Here is a 19,007-nt window from a genome sequence, read left to right on the forward strand (position 1 = left end):
TGGAAAAGTGCTTGTATATGTGTAACTGACCTAACAGGGAGCAGCTGCTGATCTGAATTTTTCTTTTAACTCACAAAATGGAAAGGTAATATAGGAATGGGCTTGTATAAAAAAAAAAAAAGTTTATATACTACATTTTTGTCAAATAATTTTGGTAAAATCAAACAAACAAAAAAATTCCTACTTACAGAGATCCAAGAGGGGATCCTTCCTCATTTTTATGTGCCCAACGACGGTCGTCAGGGTCTAAACCGCAGTGGGAAATAGTGTGAACGGGATAATGACGTCTGAAGAATAGTTTTCTTTCATTGTCAGTTAACGTAATTCCTTGTGCTGATACTTTGAAGTGGACAACTGTTGGAGTTACCTTGGCAGCAAGCATTAGACTCACTGCTCTTTTAACAGCTTGTGGTCCAGTTAGACTTTCAGTATCAGCTGTATGAAGATATAGTACATTGCAAGCAGCCCCCTGCTGGAGGAGCTGTGTCGTGGTACTGCCACTGCTACTACTATTAATACCACCATCAACAGTATCTACAACACCAGCTGGGTCTCTTTCTGGGAGCATTAGGCGACAAGGTAGAGCCAGGGCAGTAATTGAGTGCTGATATACCAATGCTGATAGTGACCCTGAGTAAGAAAAAATACATATTCAGTAACATTTCTTGAACAAACTTGTAATATAAAACAGAACAAGTGTTTATAATGTAGAACATTTTGATTCCAAGCACAGTACAAGAAGATTTATTAAGAATGATGGAGCCGATTCCTAACGAAGCTGCATGAAATTGAAAAGCCAGCAAAATTATTACTGGTTGCAGAATTCAGTACAAAAAATAGCCAAGTTTTCTCACAAATTTACTAAATACTGTGAGATATCACACTTACCAAATACAGGCTCATTTGCACAGCCTTTTAGTCTAACTCCTCTTGAAGTTGGCTCAATAAGAAAGTGCCGGACGAGTTCACTCGCAGGGTCACCAGATTTACTTGTAACATTAGGGGGTGGGGTAGAAACTTTCAATGCTAATCCAAATGCTCCAGGGAAGGAGTTAGAGTCTCTAACAACAAAAGTTCCTGGAGCCTTGTCTTTAAGCATATTAATTGCTGAGGAAAAAAAAAAAATAAATACCTATATATTTATGTAGTGGTGATAGTATGACTTGAGCAATACTTGAGTTTGAATATAATGCATTAAATGTTCTTCCACATTTGTAAATTTGTTTTCTCTAGCTTCTATAACATTTACAGTACGTACATATACTGTTGTATGTGCTACATTAAAATAAGCATTAAAATAAAAAGTAAAGATGGAAATTACTTCTGTATTTTTACATCCAGTTACTGGAACTATAATTCCAAAAAAACGTGCATACCAAACTTAAAAGAAATAAATGACCAGGGACACACACAAGAAAATTACTACAGTATACAAAATTCAGTAATTACGCACTGCTGAAATGAACCTCGATGTATATATTGTTACCTTCATCCCTTGTAATAGTTGGCTTGTACCAAAACTTGGAAATATCTTTCACAAATTTGGGATGTGAAGAAATGACCTCGGTAGATTCATTGAGGGACGTTAGAGATGAGCGTCGGGACTGACCATGGTATAAAGAAGGGGCTGGACTCGAGTGACCATTGAGTTCTTGCCGCACAGTCTGAGACGTAGCTGGGGATGGGCTACGAACACCCATCTCTTTGCTGTTGTCAAGTATTGAAGTAGATTATTAATCTTTTGCTTAGGTTTGAATATGTAATTAAAATATGCATATGATACACATTATACAAACTTAAAGTATATATACAATACAGGTAGGTGTAGTACGTTCAATATGCTGTTTATTTTTTATAAGGCATAAAGCAAGCATAGTAGCTGGCATTTGAAAAGCTATCAATTATAGCATTTCAGCTATCTTGGCAGAACTTGTAAGCTTCTTTTCATGTATGGCACATTTTACTGCTTCCAGAGTGAATTTTTGACAAAATTCCTAAGTTTTACTGTTTTCATCTTAAAAATCAATATTTTGCAAGTGTTTTTATCTACCAATGGTTGAAAAAGTAAACTTTAAAACTGACATTAACTACTAACAGGGGCAAAATATTACTAAGAGTGAACTGCCCTAAAGAGGAAAAGCCATTGGCTCACTTCCAGCAAGTCATAATTTTGCTGTCAGCTAAAACCAATCTGTGAGCTAAAGACAAACTCATAGTTGGAAAGGTTGCAGAATAACCTCAACAGATGAAAACCCAAGCTCGGTATACTAAGTAAAGTTGTCATGAAGGATAAGTCCTCCAGAGCTTTCTCATGTCAATCTATATCTTGAGCACATTGCTTCATTTAGCATCCTATGATGGGGCTTTCATTGCTAACATGAACAGTTTTGATACCATATAATTGAGATGTAGTAAATAAAAAAAAAGACATCTGTTTCACTGGTGTATTAGGCCATATCTTGGCATATTACCTATGATAAACATGAACAAATCTTCTAGGCTTGCTTCTCAAGTCTTCGTAGTGAATTGTAGTTTAGCCTGATTGACTCTAGCAAATGGACAAAGTGGTAAATTCAAAATAAAACAATTCAGTTGAAATCAGAAATTATAAAATGCAAAATCCAATGAAATAAACAAAGCTACCATGTCACTTGACCATCAGCAGTGACTATGAAAATATGAATCAAGTGACGCCCTAAACTTGAAGGGAATAGAACTGCATATTAGAATGGCAACGAGTGGTAACCCCTCACTTCCAAGATAACTCACCACACTTAGTAACCACTTCCCACCTGCAGTTGATGTCAGTTTAAAATATTTAACTTTATATTTATCATTGACATATAGAAGCAAATGCAAAACATTAGATGCTTATTTACGTAGAAAAGCATGCAATGTAATTAATGTATAATCATGGTGACCTCAATAAATGTCCTCAGTTCATGCATACACCAACTTACAGGAAATTCCATCATAAAATGTTAAAATATGAACCACTACTTTGTATTCTTGTTAAATTACTGTACCCATTAAAAAAAAAGACTACAGTTAGGATTGCAGGATACATTTTATATATTACCTATGTCTTACCTGAGCTAAAGAGGTACTGTATCCTTTATATATATGATAAAAGATAAATAGAACAGTGCTAAACTTAGGTCCTAACTAAAGCTAACCTGGGGAGTGACGCAGACTTTTTGATGGTAGGTCGAGACGAGAGAGAGGACAGGCCAAGATGAGCTCTTCTGCTTGGCATCCACATATTGAACATTTATTCACATTACCAACATTGATTAACAAACATAGGAATGTTCAGATCACCATCCACATATTTTTGTTTCCACATAAATCAACACAGGGATACCCATGGTCCAAATTCAAATTGGGTTCATAGGACAAAATTTCCATGGTATCAAGGGTTAGTCATAGAATGATTTTTTTAAATATAGTGCAAGTCCATTGTAGTATTGCAGGGTAGGCAGCATGCACAATTTTTTTTATGTATACAGTATATAAGTCCCGTTTGTTAGCAGCGGCACAGATTTGTCAGTGGCACCCATGGGATCATCAAGGTGTTAGCAGAATCAATGGAGAAAGAGAAAGAGGAGGATAATACAAATACAATTAGAGTTAAATCCATCACTAGAAGGATTACAATAAATCAAACAATTACTACCATACAATGTGCAAATTTTTCAGCTGTGAAAACACTGGAATTTCACATTCTGAACTTGAATATATCACAGAGGAATTTTACGTGCTTTGGAGTTTGTTCTAATCTGTCTAAATTGTACATTATAATTTCTAAATACATTATTGGCAAGGTTCAACATATGAAGGGGTAATAATAATACAGTAATATACACAAAGGTACACAGAAAACATGCAATTTGAAATACTGACTGATTTCTTATTGTTATTATTTTTAGCACATTTCAAATATTCCAGTAAAAGTAATTAAGGGTTGGAAAAAATTAGAACATAGTATTGCACTTATTTTTAGTTTGCTGGGAAAGGTAATTCAGTTGTGAAACCTACAAGAACCAAAACAGATTTATACTAAACTTTTGAGTTTCAGGCAGAATGAAAGTTTAAAAATTCTAGCAAGCAAAATCTAAGAAAAAAGATGAAAAAAAAATTCAGGCACAAATCTGGACTAACTTCATACAAGATCAAGTTGGCCTTTACTATTTTTGAAGTGTAGATAATACATAACCTGCCAAAGCATGCTCTCAGCAGAAAAAAGTTGAAGTAAACCAAACACAATATGTTCCTAAGTACTCACCGTTGCATTGTGGGACTTTTAGGTGGAAGCCCTTGGTTCAAATACGGAGTAGTAGGTGTTGCTGGAGGAAACCCTGGCGTTATTGGACGGGTACCTCCAAAGCTGCTCTCTGTGTCACTCTGCCAAGCACTGTCGTCTCGGCTCTGGACATAGAATTATTAACTGTTACTAACATGTCTTAATATTTTTTAAGACATCAAAGTGGACTGCAAGATTGATTAGATAAAAACTAACTGTACAGTAAAACCTTGGTACTGTACTGACATACTAGGCAGTTCTGTTTAAATCAGTCCTCCAGAATTAACAGTTTACACTATGCTTGAAATCTCAAACACTAATCAGTTTCATTTTAGCCAATGAATCTTTTTATTATTATACACCTGAGTTTTACTATACAGTGCTATACGTACATGGCTATATCATCTGTTTAGAGCTGTATATGTGAAACTAACTAAAATTAAGAGTTGTAATGCTTCAAAAATGCTTATAGAAAACATGCTGCTGAATTGTCATGCAAATTTACACTACTTAAAACTTTAATGACCATTACATAGAGAACCATGCTTTCAAGGGATTCACAGATCAAAACAATTTTCTTTTTTGGAATTTTCTTTAGCTTTTGCTACAAACACTGTCACTTCATATTTGAATAGTTATCATAGAGGAAATTTAACAAGATGTCCAAAAGCTTACAAAGCACGAAAACAATACGAACATACTTAAGTTTAAATTACTTTAAAAATTACTGTAAAAAAATATTACTCATACATTAGGTGAACAAACTTATTTTTAATAACACATTGAAAAAGGTACCCACTCCCTTCTATATGCTCAGTTTAAAAAGGAACTTCTGATTTTTTCTTAAAGCATAGAGAATGCTGATAAACATTTTGATAACATGACTAAAACGTAGCTCTACAGCAGCACTAAATACACAACTTCTGATTCATCAGGGATAACTACCATGTGGGTAGCTAACCTGGGGTGTTTGAGCCGTCAGACTATGCCGTGACTCAGCAGTACTGGTGACAGCAGTGGTGGTGATGGTAGTAGTAGTGGTGGTAGTAGTGCTGCTTAAAGGGTTGGGCAGTGAGGTAGTGGAGGTGAGGGGATGAGTAGGGGAGCCCAAACTGGCAAGGGTAGCACTCAGGGCATCTAAAGAGTCCAGTCCCTCCTGTAAACACCACGCAACTCATGGCACTAAGGTCAGCATGCAATTACTGCACCAAGCAGGAAGGTCTCTCAGCCATCAAACAATTTTATTTTTAAAATTTTCTATGCAAAGAAATACTATAACTCTAAGCCAGTAAATTACATGCATATGCTTTTCAATCAGATGTGTCAATGTGTTAGCAAATTAAAATATATATCTAGACGTATTAATTTGATATTTTTAATATTTTGTAACTCCACAAATGATGACTAGATTTTACAAGATTAATTGCAATTACAGTGGACACACAATTTATGCAGGGAAAATTATTTTCTTGTACAGTGGTAGGTAGAGGTAAAACAATTGAAGGTAAGAGACTATATAAATTATTCTGTGGACAATGAGAGTGTAGAACCCATTAATAAATGTGCAAATTGTACAGGATCCTTAAAAAACTCTCTGTCTACATATAGTTTTGCATGTGATCTAAACAAATAGCATTCAGGAAAATGGGAGTACAGTACCCTATTTACAATCCTAGACTATCATCATCACGGTTAATGTGTATGTCAGCTTTTTCCCTTGTGTACTTCTGCCTGAACTTCTATTAGATCTGGCTCTTTTCTCCTAATTTTCTGGGCTTTTCTACTGCTTTTTTGGTTAACTATTCTCCGTCCCTTCTCATCATATATCTGAACCATCTCTGATCTTTTGTTCAGCGGCCCAATTCCTCATTCATAATATGTACAACTTTCCCCCATACTGCAACTTTCCCCCATACTCCAGCCATAATTCTTGACATTCTATAGTTATGCCTTTTCAAATCCCCCTTCATTCTCATTTGCTCTTGTAATACATTTAAGAAATTAAATATTGCTTATTCCCTGTACTGAATATTTTTGTAATCCTGAGCACTCTTAGATTTGATGATAAGTATTAATAACACAGAATCTTAAAAAGAAAACTAAAGCTTGAACGGCAACATAATAATGCCTGATTCATTAAGGGAGAAAGGAATAGCTATGAAAGAAAGGAATTCACAGTGTTTGTGTAGCATTATTGTTCATCTGTGAGAGAGAGAGAGAGAGAGAATTTTATGTATGAGAAAAATCTGTTATAAAGTTAGACAGATAGTCGAATATAATGCAGTGTTTGGTGAATCATGAGAGAGAGAGAGAGAGAGAGAGAGAGAGAGAGAGAGAGAGAGAGATCAGTTATGATGTCAGCCACCTGGAATATTGTCATTTTATTCAAAATTTATAATACCCAGTTCAGAAATTCAATAACATTCAGTTTTTCATACATAATATAGCTTCTTTATTCATGACAGTACTTAATTATTTTTCAAAATTAATACTTGGCTAAAAGTCTTTAGACTAACATTTACTACCACTTTTCTGTGATTGTTCAGTAGAATGTTACTGCTCTCTCAGAAAATTAAGAGCTTCGTTATTTGCAGATTGTGTGAGAAGGGCCTGGAATGGCTTCATGTGCACTGGTACATCTCTATCCTTTCTAGTGACCACATCTACCATGACTAGCGACACAATAGAATTCTCTATGCACTGGCTTCTCAACCACCCATCAAGTATTTATGTTACGGTCCGCCCTTCTGTGGCCGAGCACACACATACCTTGTACTAGTGTCATGTCATCTTTCACGCTGATTAGTTCCCTAGTAAAATTTTGTAAAATCAAATTTCATATAACAGTATTTAAAAGTAAAGAGGCTCATCAAAAATCTGCACAATTTGTGAGTCTACTGTACTACTTTAAAACACATATGCACCAAATAAAGCCAATGAATCTTTAGATAAAAACTACGAATTTGCATCACAATCACAATGTAATGGGTATACTAATTTGATGCATTGTTTAATATTATATATACCGTATATTACTGCCAATTTGTTTTTGCTTTTATACATAACCTTCCTGCTTTGTGTTTCAAATGTCATTTGGTATTATACTTGGTCAATCAGTTAACTAGATAAAAAGAGCAATTACAGTACACATTTAGTTGTTTAACCTGTCTATTACTATAATCAAATAAAAAAAACCTGTGTGCATTGGCAATTTAAGATATACGTATATTATATGTTTAAACTTCAAAAAGGAAGAGAGCATTTAGTAAATTACTTGAATAACATAAGTTCACTATATTTCTAACGCTATAGACTCAGTAAGATTTAAAAATGAAATAAAAAAGGTGCTGTACATTAATAAAAGTTATTCTTTTAAGAATTGATGCTATGAAATAAAAAATTCTCGGTGTATATATACATATATATACAAATTGAAAAATTTCATGACATATCTAATATAATTAAAATCACTCATTTGTAGCAGACAAACCAATGCTTTACAAATTATGTATTGGTCTTGCGCAATTACATATGACAAAGGCATTTGCAGTGCAAGGGTTTGTAACTGCATACATAATAGTGTAACTAATGGTGAGTTACTATGTCCTCTTGTCCCATGCTCAAATACCTCATCAGTGGTTTCACTTTAAGAAATAATAGAAAATGTTAAAATATGAAGAGTTATACATGATTATGAACTATTCAGTATATCCCAACCAAGAACGATTAACACTGGCATCAATTTGTATACAAAAGGTGAGGTTATATCACAGTTAAGTATCACAGGCCAGCTGACTTAGGCAAAGTAAATATCAAATTCAAATAAATACAATTTAATTTGGCTCAAAGACAAAAGAAGTTAGGCCTAAAGAAAGTCTTTGAGTACATCTTGCCATGATACAAGCCCACCAGTACACGCCAGGATAAATCCAAAACCACCATGCAGTGCAAGAAGTTTTGTTCAGTTTTCTCCAATGTTCTCAAACTAGAGAGGCTAAGCTTAATTTTATTCATCATAATCCCATCAATAATATATATGACTATAAATGTGTCACAAATATTCCCAGATTCACCCCTTTATTTTCTCTCAGACAGAAGGTAAAACCTCTCCGAGCATGCACAGGTACAGGATATATATCTGAATCAATGACCTCACTTTCCAACCCATAGTCGCTCCTCATTCGTCTTCAATATTAGTAGAATAGTTTAGCAGTATTTTTATATGTATAAAATTCTATGCTGTTCTTCCCAGGCTCATTATTCTTCCATGTGCAGGTGCATGGCAATGACAGTTGACCTTGCCTACTTTTTAGACGAGAAGACTCATAAATGGTTAGACTTGTATTTGGGACTGGTAGACTATGGCAGGCTATGTTTCACCTGCATGGAAAGTTGTGGATTCATCATCTTTCATTTCATCATATCTTCAACTCTATTCATAGCAGTCAAAGCACAAACTTTTAGGGTAATCTGATACTGATACTTACTAACATCAAGCCATATGCTTTTTTACAAAGCTATTAGTTACCGAAAGCTTGGTTCCTGACACCTTACAGTCCCCAGGTACTCTACTGGTCCCTACAGATGTACAGAAAACACTGAGGATCCAGTGTCTTGCCTCCCCTCCTCTTTGAAGAGCAATTCAGGCATGGTATTTGTAATTACAGTAATTTTTAAAACATAAAAAAGTTTCTTCCAAGAAAACTATTACACATATAAAGTGCCAACCTTCCAGCTCCACTAAAGTGAGGTTACTGGTTAACACACCCCTGTGGATCATGATGGTGCATACATGAAAAATCTACCTTCTGTCTGACAGACAAAAGACTGGTGAACACAAGGTCATTCAGTACACAAATTCAAGTATGTATATGACTTATGGGTTATAATATGAAACACCTTCGTTTGTGTTATACAAAAGTATTTAACTTTTAAAAGACTAAAATCTAGTTGGGAGTCTTTAAACTACTCAAACATCTAGCTAAACACCCTGATAATTTTCTAAAACAAGTTTAAAATTCATAAATACAGGATGTTATTTTCACAAAATTCTTTTTCTCAATCTGGTCATTATACCATGCTCACAAATGTTAGTACCTCACATTGGTGACAATTACACATTGGGATCAAATCCTATTATACTGCATTTATAAAGTATCAATCAGCAAAGGAAAGGTGGAAGATAAGAACTCTTTGTCTAACAAAAGTTAGGAAGGAGTAAAAATGAAAGAAATACGAAGTATTTGACAAAACATAAACCTATGATTGAAGAAGAGCTCATAGGTACTACAATATCTCACATATCTCTTTAGCTGCACACAAAATGGAATAAGATGATTTGAGCACAATGTGAATGAGGTAGGAATCACTTCTTTCAATTAGGGACTCTAACTTTCTTTATAACAACTGTGAGGCCTTTATGTTATACTGAGCTTGGCTTGGAAGGCCAGATTTGTGCAAAGGCTTTTGTTACAACAACTCCATGTATTTAGCAGGAAAATCTTTAATAGCTGACCTACACTAAAATTGAAATTTCATTAACAAAAATAATTTAATATCAATGGTGCATTATTATGTATCATCACATAAAAGATACACCATTTAAGGATTGCAGGATATAGGATGTGTCACAGAAGAGTATTATAAATATTACATTAAATACAGTGCTGTAATTACCCTGAATTTTTTTTGGCTACAACTCTTCATAATACATAAAACTGAATAAGAAATTAATATGCCACTGATTATTCACTCGCTACTTTTCTTCTGTATTATTATAGAATTCAAAGAGAATACTTTATAAAAATTTACTGTATTTCTCATTAACATCTTCAGACCACTTTACCTAACAATGAAATATCAGTATGTATAAACGCAAGCTATGGAATAATATACTAATGCTTTTCTAATGGTTAAAAAAAAAAAAGAGGGGCTAAAAAAATATTAGGAATGTTTTTCTCCAGCTATATCTCTAACCTTATTATATACAGTGCATTTCTTATTAATAAGCTATATCACAATACTGAACTGTACAAAATTTCAGTTGCACAGTACAGCACAGCACATAGTATTTTAAAATGAAGTGCACTAAACTTACTGAGTATGAAAATGTATGTATAATACAGTAGTTCAAAATACTTTCATTTCACAGACTGTACTATATTATTGTCGAGTAAGCAATATGCTGCAACTCCATGCTGTCACTCTTAGATTGCACCATACTCAAACATCATGCTCTTCAAAAGCCAGTTTTTGCACACATTATCCACACACTATTAAGGAGGTCTAAAGCATATAGGACAGTACCTGGTTTGAGGAGGAAACGACAGTTGTAAGTAGGCCATCAGTTGTACTGGATGAAGCGTATGATGTGTAGTTGATATGGCCATGAGGTGAGGTCTGAAGCTGGCTTAAAGCCGATGAAGAATCCTAACAGAATAAAAACAGACGGAATGGGTTACGTTGTCAACTACACCCGTTTAATACCTTTTAGCCTTTCAATTGCATATTAAGTTAATTGAAAATGTGTGCTGATGATTGCAGTGTCCATTTAATAATACTGTACAGGTTACAATACCCTTCTCCTTATGAGCCTTGATCAAGGATCAAGAAAATAAACTGAACCATGTAAGATGAACCAATATATACAAGAATCCTAAAATGAAAATATCAAACGCTGAGCTATAATAAACAACGAGAGGAACAATATTAAAGATTTTGTTAACTGTTAGTTAATACAGAAGATATTGTTCTTAATGATGATGCAAGACACATGGGATGAAACAAACAATCTCAAATCTAGCTTGGGCATAGTATGGATCGAGCAATGGTGAAGGAATGATGAAAATCAACTTCACATCTTAAGTGGTACTATTTCTTTTGAATACAGTACATACTCAAATTGAAGAATTTGATATACGTACATTACAGATGAGGGCAAATTTTAAGTGGTTCATGGTAGGAAATATTCATCTGACTAACTGAATCCTGGCTTCTAGATTTTTACACAGTGCAATATTTGATAACCTGTTTGAATGCAAAGTCTAACGACAAAAAAAAAATCTAGATGTCAGTAATATTATAGAATGAAAGTTTAAGGCCATATCCAAACTGCTTTCTATAGAATATACATAGTACATACATATAGACATGTAATATAGTTAAAATGTGTTAACACTTATGATGAGCATGTTACTGGTGACATAGAAAGCTATTAATTCACCTCTACCAAGAGAAAACTGAAAGGTTACCCCCAACAAACCTTGAAACAATAATCCACACAAGGATAGATTAAGTTCTTTACATATGCACAATGTTTTTTTTTAAAGCTGGCTAGACAAATTTTCAACTGCTTCCTCATTATGAGCGTATATGTATTAAGAATAAAAGTCATAATAATACTAATAATAATAAGATAATAGATTATATGTACGAATTATATACTATTTTGTCAACAGGCAAAATTGTTGCTAAAGTGCCTTTTTAATTATATGTAGACACTCACTATTTATACAAAATACTGAGCAAAGAATAGTACCAAAATTTTTAAGAGTCTACTGTAGATGGGTCTTCATAATTAGTATACGATACGTAATTCGTTATACCAGCAAGTGTTTTCATTTACAGCATGAGGCCAAATTTTTTTGCCTGTATTTATCCCCATTTAGGAAGTGCTGAATTTGTACAAGTATGTAATGTACATAACAGTGTATAACTTGCTTGTTATGTTATGTATATGTAAGAAATGTACAAAAGTTTATTACAATTTGCCATAATAAAACCTTTCTTACCACTGGTTCGGAAGTTTTAGCATTTTCATGTGCTCTCTTAACTGCTACGAAAGGTCGCTCTCTATCATGCGATGTGTCAGAATGCTTTCTGGGAAGACTTCGCTGGTTACTTGGAGGTGGGTTGTATCTGTATAGGGATTAATCAGTGCATTAGTATTTTCATATACGTACTACGTAAAGAAAAATTGATATTCAACATTTTTTCCAATAGAAAGGGCACATTTATTTAGCTTACATCTACCCTACTAAGGCTCTTCATAGAGTCGAAAAATGCACAGTAGGCCTACACTTTATAGTAAATGTCTAGGTAAATGCTGGAGAGAATTGAAGACTCCGTCCTGCCACTATATAAGGTTATATCATAACCTTACCTGACTGTTCTTTCCCGGGAAGCTGACCTGGTAGGCAGAATTGGAGATGAAGGAGCCGAGTTGCCCCTGGCTGGCGTTGAATGACCAATGGGAGGTTTCTGGGGCATTGTTGATGACGATGTCACTCCAGTATTTATCGTTAGGGGTGCTAGTGTCTTGACGGGCGAAGATTCACGTGAAGTCTCTGACAGAAGTGTGGTGTCACTGACATAACCGTCCTCGTCTCGAGAACTTGGGGTTGTAGTGCGTTGTTGCTGTAATCAAGAGTACATATTATAAGTACTGAAAATACGACTATACGTCAAGAACAGAGACTACTGGTTTTATAAAATAACATTTTGCGTAGAATAACAGGTCCCATTTATCATATCATTATATGAAAGTGTTTGGAGAAGAAGGCACAACAGTGAAATGAGAGATTTAACCAGACAGCCAATAATAACTGCCCAGGTAAGATAGCAGAGGATAGTGACACGTTGAGCTGGATACTATGTGGTTAGAATGGAAGAGGGCAGAATGAGATAGAAAGATAATGTGTTCAGAGATCTAAGAGAATTGGGAGTGAAGGAGGGTCTTGAGAATAACTTGGAGATACAGGACTCTAACAGGAGAACCGGGAGAGGTCTGGTGCAAGCAGCCATGAGCCACCAAGAGGCTCAAGAACCAATTTGAGTGAGTGAGTAAAAATACATCATTATCTTAATATAAGATTGATAGGGTCGTGATGAAACAAACAAACATTTTCTTAGCACCTATACATTTTGAAAACGGCATGTTTTATGCATGACTGTACAGTACGTGGATTTTAAAGCATTCCTGACTTGATCATGGTTTCCCAGAATGATAAAAAAGGTAAGATAAATGAAAGGAAAGTAATGTTAAATAATATTCAAGTAACGCTGTCTTTAATATTACAATAACTGAAATGCAACGTCCCAAAGGACACAACCTTCACCTTCTACATGGCAGAGTTAAGTTAAGTATATCTTAGTTTTACCAGACCACTGAGCTGATTAACAGCTCTCCTAGGGCTGGCCCAAAGGATTAGATATTTTTACGTAACTAGGAACCAATTGGTTACCTAGCAACGGGGCCTACAACTTCCGAACCACATTAGGGGAAACAACCGAGTGGACTAGCTGATCCAGTCTTACCTGCTGTTGATCCACCCTCCAAAAAAGTACTTTTGCTTACTTTGAAAGGAGACTAGAGGTCTCAAGGTGTTGCTCCCACCACTGATGACTCATGACTGGTGCCCATCTCGGGTGTCAGGACGTGTTAAAGTACTTTTTCGGAGGGTGGATCAACAAGCGGCCAAGACTGGATCAGCCAGTCCACTCGGTTGTTTCTCTTATATCAAGAAATTCTACATGGCAGAGGAATGCAAGTGGGCTATGTGGGTTATGTAGCCTAAGTTTAATGGCTGTGAACGTCTGCAGTACCTGATTCATCCGGGTGCGGAGTTCTGAAAGCATTCTTGCCTCCTGAGGTCCCCTTTCCGCTCGAACTTTGGCTTCTCTGCGCTCAGCGAGTTTGCGCTGTTGCATCTGAAGCCATGACAAAGTGTTGCTTCCTGTACTGCTGAAGCTTCGGCTGAAAGAGGAGAAACATTGGTACAGTGCTTCAGTAAGGGCATCTCTTAACACTAATTATCATTATTCAGAAGGTGGACCCTATTCAAATGGAACAAGCAAACCACAGGGGCCATTGACTTGAAATTCAAGCTTACAAAGGATATGGGGTATTATTATTATATTATCATTATATTACTATTATTATTCAGAAGATGAAGAACCCTATTCATATAGAACAAGACCATCACAGGGGCCACTGAACAGTAATTATCATTATTATTCACAAAGGATATGGAGTATCATTATTATTATTATTGTTCAGAAAATGAACCCTATTCATATGGAACAAGCCCACAACAGGGGATATTGACTTGAAATTCAAGCTTCCAAAGAATATGGTGATCACTAGGAAGAGGTAAGAGGAGGCAAAGGGAAATAAGTTAATAAATTAATAAATAGACAACGTCAAGATGAAAAATCTTTCCCTGTACCTGGGTAGGGAGGTGGCTAACCTTCATTTTTAACACTTCAAATTATGCTTTCCTTTAATATAATTTTAAGAATAAACACATCCAATATTTTTTATATGATGACACATGAGGCTCAAGCTTCATGTATTATCAATCACGAATGTAGTTTGCCAACATAATCATATATTAATTCATAGTATGTTTGTGAGTATGTGTAATCAGGAACTTCAAATGAATGAAAATACTAATTAGAGCAAGGAAAAATGGTCGAATCGTGTACTAAGAAATGTGTAAACCAACAAACGACACAGGTCTCCTTTCAGTCAAAAGACATCATAGTCCCTTGTTTGCACTCAGCTGAATTCTTTCGCATGGTATTTGCAGCCACAAAGGACATATCTGATTACGTCTGCGGACGAAAGCATCGTTTGAGGGAAAATGTACATTACCTTGAAAGTATCGACATGCATCTTCCCGTTTTCTAACAGGTTCGACAATGCATCTTCCTGTTTTCTTACATTTTCACTATGGCTCTCCCAATGCCTTCTTGAACTGACAGTTCAAGAAGGCAATGGCTCTCCCCAGTTTCTTACATTTTCATTATAGATCTTCCCATTTTTCTCACATCTTTGGTAATACTTCTTCCCATTTTCTTTCACTTTTGGTAATGCTTCTCATTTTCTTACAATTTTTGTAATGCTTCTCATTTTTCTACAGTTTTGGTAATGCTTCTTCCCATTCTCTTACAATTCCAGCTTCAGGATGAGACTTCAAGGGTAACAAAAAAATGGCAGAGTCTGAGAGAGAGAGAGAGAGAGAGGAGAGAGAGAGAGGCCCCAATGACAACAAATATGGGGGACCAGAGAAGGTTGGAAAAAAGCGCTGAGTAAAGTCCGCAACACAACACCGTCCCTTCGACCACCTCCTCCCTACGAGGGACGAGTGAAAGACATCTCAATCCCACTTGCTTTGGCCCTCTGGGCAAGATTCCACGATCCTCCAAGGTATCGCTAACTTAACTCACAAGGAGGTAGTACGCATGCGCGGAGAATCCCAAACGGAAGGGATGAGTCTTTGTACTTCATTCCTAGGTCTGGTGGTCAATTTAATCGAATCTTTAATGGGTTGTCCTATACACCTGCGCTTACTAAGGTTTTTATTGTAATTATATTATAAGATTTACATATCATCTCCCAACTAGCATTTTCTTTAGGGTAAACAGCTAACAACTGGAAGTCTAAAGTATATAAATAGTTTTTACCTTTCTTTTACTACTGCTACTACTAATAACTTCCAAGTTTTTATAATATAATAAATAATAATAATAATAATAATAATAATAATAATAATAATAATAATAATAATAATCAGCAATATGTCTGAAACTTGGGATAAGAAGAAAAAAAACATCAAAGTTAGAAAAGTAGCACAGGGAATGTCTTCACCAGTTTCTCACCAGTACGTTTCTCTCGGAAGCAATGTTTCTGGTTCAATGGAAGACTCATCAATAACCGAGTAAAAAAAATTCTTGTTTTAATCATCCTATGACCTACATAAGACCTACATCTGTTCTGAATCACACCCAAGTCCGTCAGTGTCCGTGTCAGTGTTAATACCAGAGTGCCCAATAATGGCACGCAGCACAGACAGTCTCCGCTCTACGAGAAGATGGAGGTTTAACTCCTACTAAGAAACTTAGCATACAATGGGAATAAGTCGCACAAGTATACATAGAAGCCTCACTATATAAAAATGACTCATCTACCAGTAACACAAAGTAAAGTTAAATTAAATAATGAGTAAAGTAAACAATTAAGGGAAAAAAGCTTTCCACCTCATAAAAGTGAGCGCTCAGGAACCAGGAGAATTTCGACTCTTATAATATTAATAAGAGCAACCTCATCTTTTAAAAACAATTGTTTATCCATAAAGTGGTTTTACGACAGAGACAGACTGAAGTAGAACCTAATTCGTTCCCTGAAGTGTTGTTCACCTCCTTGACCTGGAGTGTACACAGAGGTGAGGTAGACTTAAACGATTACATTTATGGTTACGTTTGTTGGCTTTCAATTAAAACTTTCTATATTTCTCAAAGCTGACCAAACAAGAATGATAAAACAGTTAAGAGCCCCGTCTGCCAATGCGGCAGAATTTAACGCTGACTTCGATAAACACTATATCAACGTCAACCTCCCAGGAGTTGTCAAACAAGAACATTCCTATGGCAAATGTCGTAATCTAATCTTCTGTCAACTTCATCTGATAAACATCATCACTCCCACCTGGTGTTAATCCAAAGCCTGGACTCATTACTTTCTATTCCGTCTTAAAATCAGGTCAGGAATGTCTTTCTATGTAAAGAATTTGAAAGAATCATTATACCCAGGGTAGCACGAAGTGGCTAAGTTGGCTATCACCAACTGTCTTTAAATGTCACAACACATTTCAGCATGACGAAATGACGTCATTATGAGCTGGAAGTATGATGAATGAATATATATATAAAGGCTGCATTTACAACATTTCCGCTCTGCTGAAAGAAAGGAGACGACAAATTATAGATTTGGTAACTCGACGCTGAGGACTATCAGTATCATGTTAGTTGCGGTTGGTCTACCGACATCCGTCCTTTAAAAGATGTCTTGACTGGACTGGCTGGTGTAGTATCTGTATCGTTATTTACAGCTCCTGGGCGGTGTCAGGTAGTGAAATTGTAATTAATGTCCTTAACCATGCCACTTGGTATACCTGTCATATGGGCATTCCCAGTAAAGGGTTTGATTTTCCTTTGTTCGAGTAGCTACGGAGTAGTTAGTTACTTCCGTTTTATTATTTGCTTTTTTTAGCTTTTATCCATCTATTTTTTTAGTTATTACATCTACTTATGGTCATAATTACGATTACAGAGCGGTTCTAATATCTCTCGGGTTCGAAAAATTTAGCAAAATAATACTTTTTTCTGTCATGTTTTCAAGAAATGCAAGACGAACATCTAAACACCAAAATAATAATACTTTCCATGTCATGCTTTTAAGAAATGCAAGATCATCGAAACACCCCTTTCCTCTTCTTCTTCTTCTTCCCAGCTTTATCTCTATCGGGGGCCCCTTTACATATCTTAAAAAGCTCTTTGGTAAATCTCGCTTTGTAACTGCAACCATCCCATCGATCTCAAAGCAACGAAAGACAACAAATGAATGTCGAAAAATGATGACCAAGACGTAACAACACAATCTCATCTCGTTCTTTGGTCTAGACCAGCAAAAGCTGCTGCTGCCTCGCCTACGTTACCTTGGTGTGTGTGTGAGCTTTTGCCCTAACGTGGCACCCTGAGTCATATCAGCAGCCCGCCTTGTAAGGACACAGCCTACCTCTGTGTGTGTGTGTGTGTGTTCAACCTTCTCTCTCTCTCTCTCTCTCTCTCTCTCTCTCTCTCTCTCTACACATCCACACCTGCTCTCCGTTCTCTTCCACGCTCCTTAATAATATCATACGCTCATCAAGTGGTCTCTGGGTTCCCTCATCTCGTCACACCAGGACCAGGTTGAAGCCAGCTCATGAATTCGGACGTAACAGATATAGCAAAATAAAGCTAAAAATTAATTCATTTTAAAAACACATACACTGACTTCGATTCAGCGCGTTGTTTTGAATAATGATTTCTGGTATATTTCCTCCCCCGCTCGCATCACTGGAGCATTCATCCATGGCAGCAGTCAGTCAGTCACTCGTCTGTTTATCAGATAGGCCTATCTCGTTTCAAATATCTTCACGCCTTCGCTCCCGATATGTGAAGGAGGATAGCTTTATGTCCTTTTTTTTTATGTTAATTAATACAGCTTCGATTTTTTCTTCTTCGGAGATTACCTTAGGAATGAATTAGGGTTTTGCCTCCAGACATAATATTAAAGTCTGTAATGAAACGTCAACCTGTAGGTGTATACAATTTCACTGATCTACAATTCTAATCTAAACTTCCTTGTGAGATCAAGCATGTATCAGTTACATTCATTAATTTACGTCTTAAGACACAGGACAGTTAATTTTAATGAAATAAAACGTGAGTTATCCACATAATCTAAGATCGATCCAACCACTGAGAGACCTACAACTCTATAACAGGTTCTCTTAATCTAAACTTCCTTGTGAGATTAAGTATGTATCAAGTTACATTCATGACAATTTACGTCTTAAGACAAAAGGACAGTTAATTTTAATGAAATAAAACGTAAGTTATCACACAAAATCTAAGATCGATCCAATCACTGTGATCACTTTCATCTCGACGGAAGAAGAAGAGTGAGGCAGAGAAATTTATGAAGTAGAAACTCACCGAGCGACAGTGGCAGCCATGGTGAGGAGTTAAGTTCAAAGATGTAATATTATATACACAAAGCTTTCCAAAAAATAAAGCTGTTGAGTCGACAATTGGTACGAAAACGACGAACAAGCAGGTCTAAGGTAGCTATATAGCGTTCCAATTCCTCTGCCACGCAGGC

At 35.9% G+C, this 19,007-nt stretch overlaps 1 protein-coding gene across 7 annotated transcripts in view; it reads right to left on the reverse strand.

Moving 5' to 3' along the window:
- LOC135212436 (tensin-1-like) overlaps positions 1 to 19,007 on the reverse strand; it is a 771,151-nt gene that overhangs the window by 5,952 nt on the left and 746,192 nt on the right. For 3 of the 7 annotated variants that reach the window (XM_064245807.1, XM_064245803.1, XM_064245801.1), the window contains 10 exons: positions 13,907 to 14,057; positions 12,465 to 12,718; positions 12,094 to 12,220; positions 10,610 to 10,732; positions 5,265 to 5,459; positions 4,286 to 4,428; positions 3,177 to 3,245; positions 1,487 to 1,707; positions 889 to 1,107; positions 189 to 630 (listed from right to left, as the gene is read on the reverse strand). In XM_064245807.1, the coding sequence (XP_064101877.1) occupies positions 189 to 630; positions 889 to 1,107; positions 1,487 to 1,707; positions 3,177 to 3,245; positions 4,286 to 4,428; positions 5,265 to 5,459; positions 10,610 to 10,732; positions 12,094 to 12,220; positions 12,465 to 12,718; positions 13,907 to 14,057 (1,944 nt within the window). The remainder of the gene's footprint in view (positions 1 to 188; positions 631 to 888; positions 1,108 to 1,486; positions 1,708 to 3,176; positions 3,246 to 4,285; positions 4,429 to 5,264; positions 5,460 to 10,609; positions 10,733 to 12,093; positions 12,221 to 12,464; positions 12,719 to 13,906; positions 14,058 to 19,007) is intronic. The other 4 variants (XM_064245802.1, XM_064245805.1, XM_064245804.1 and 1 more) reach the window with 4 other exon arrangements.

This window comes from Macrobrachium nipponense, chromosome 41 (assembly GCF_015104395.2).
Source record: "Macrobrachium nipponense isolate FS-2020 chromosome 41, ASM1510439v2, whole genome shotgun sequence".
Classification (NCBI taxonomy): Eukaryota; Metazoa; Arthropoda; class Malacostraca; order Decapoda; family Palaemonidae; genus Macrobrachium; species Macrobrachium nipponense.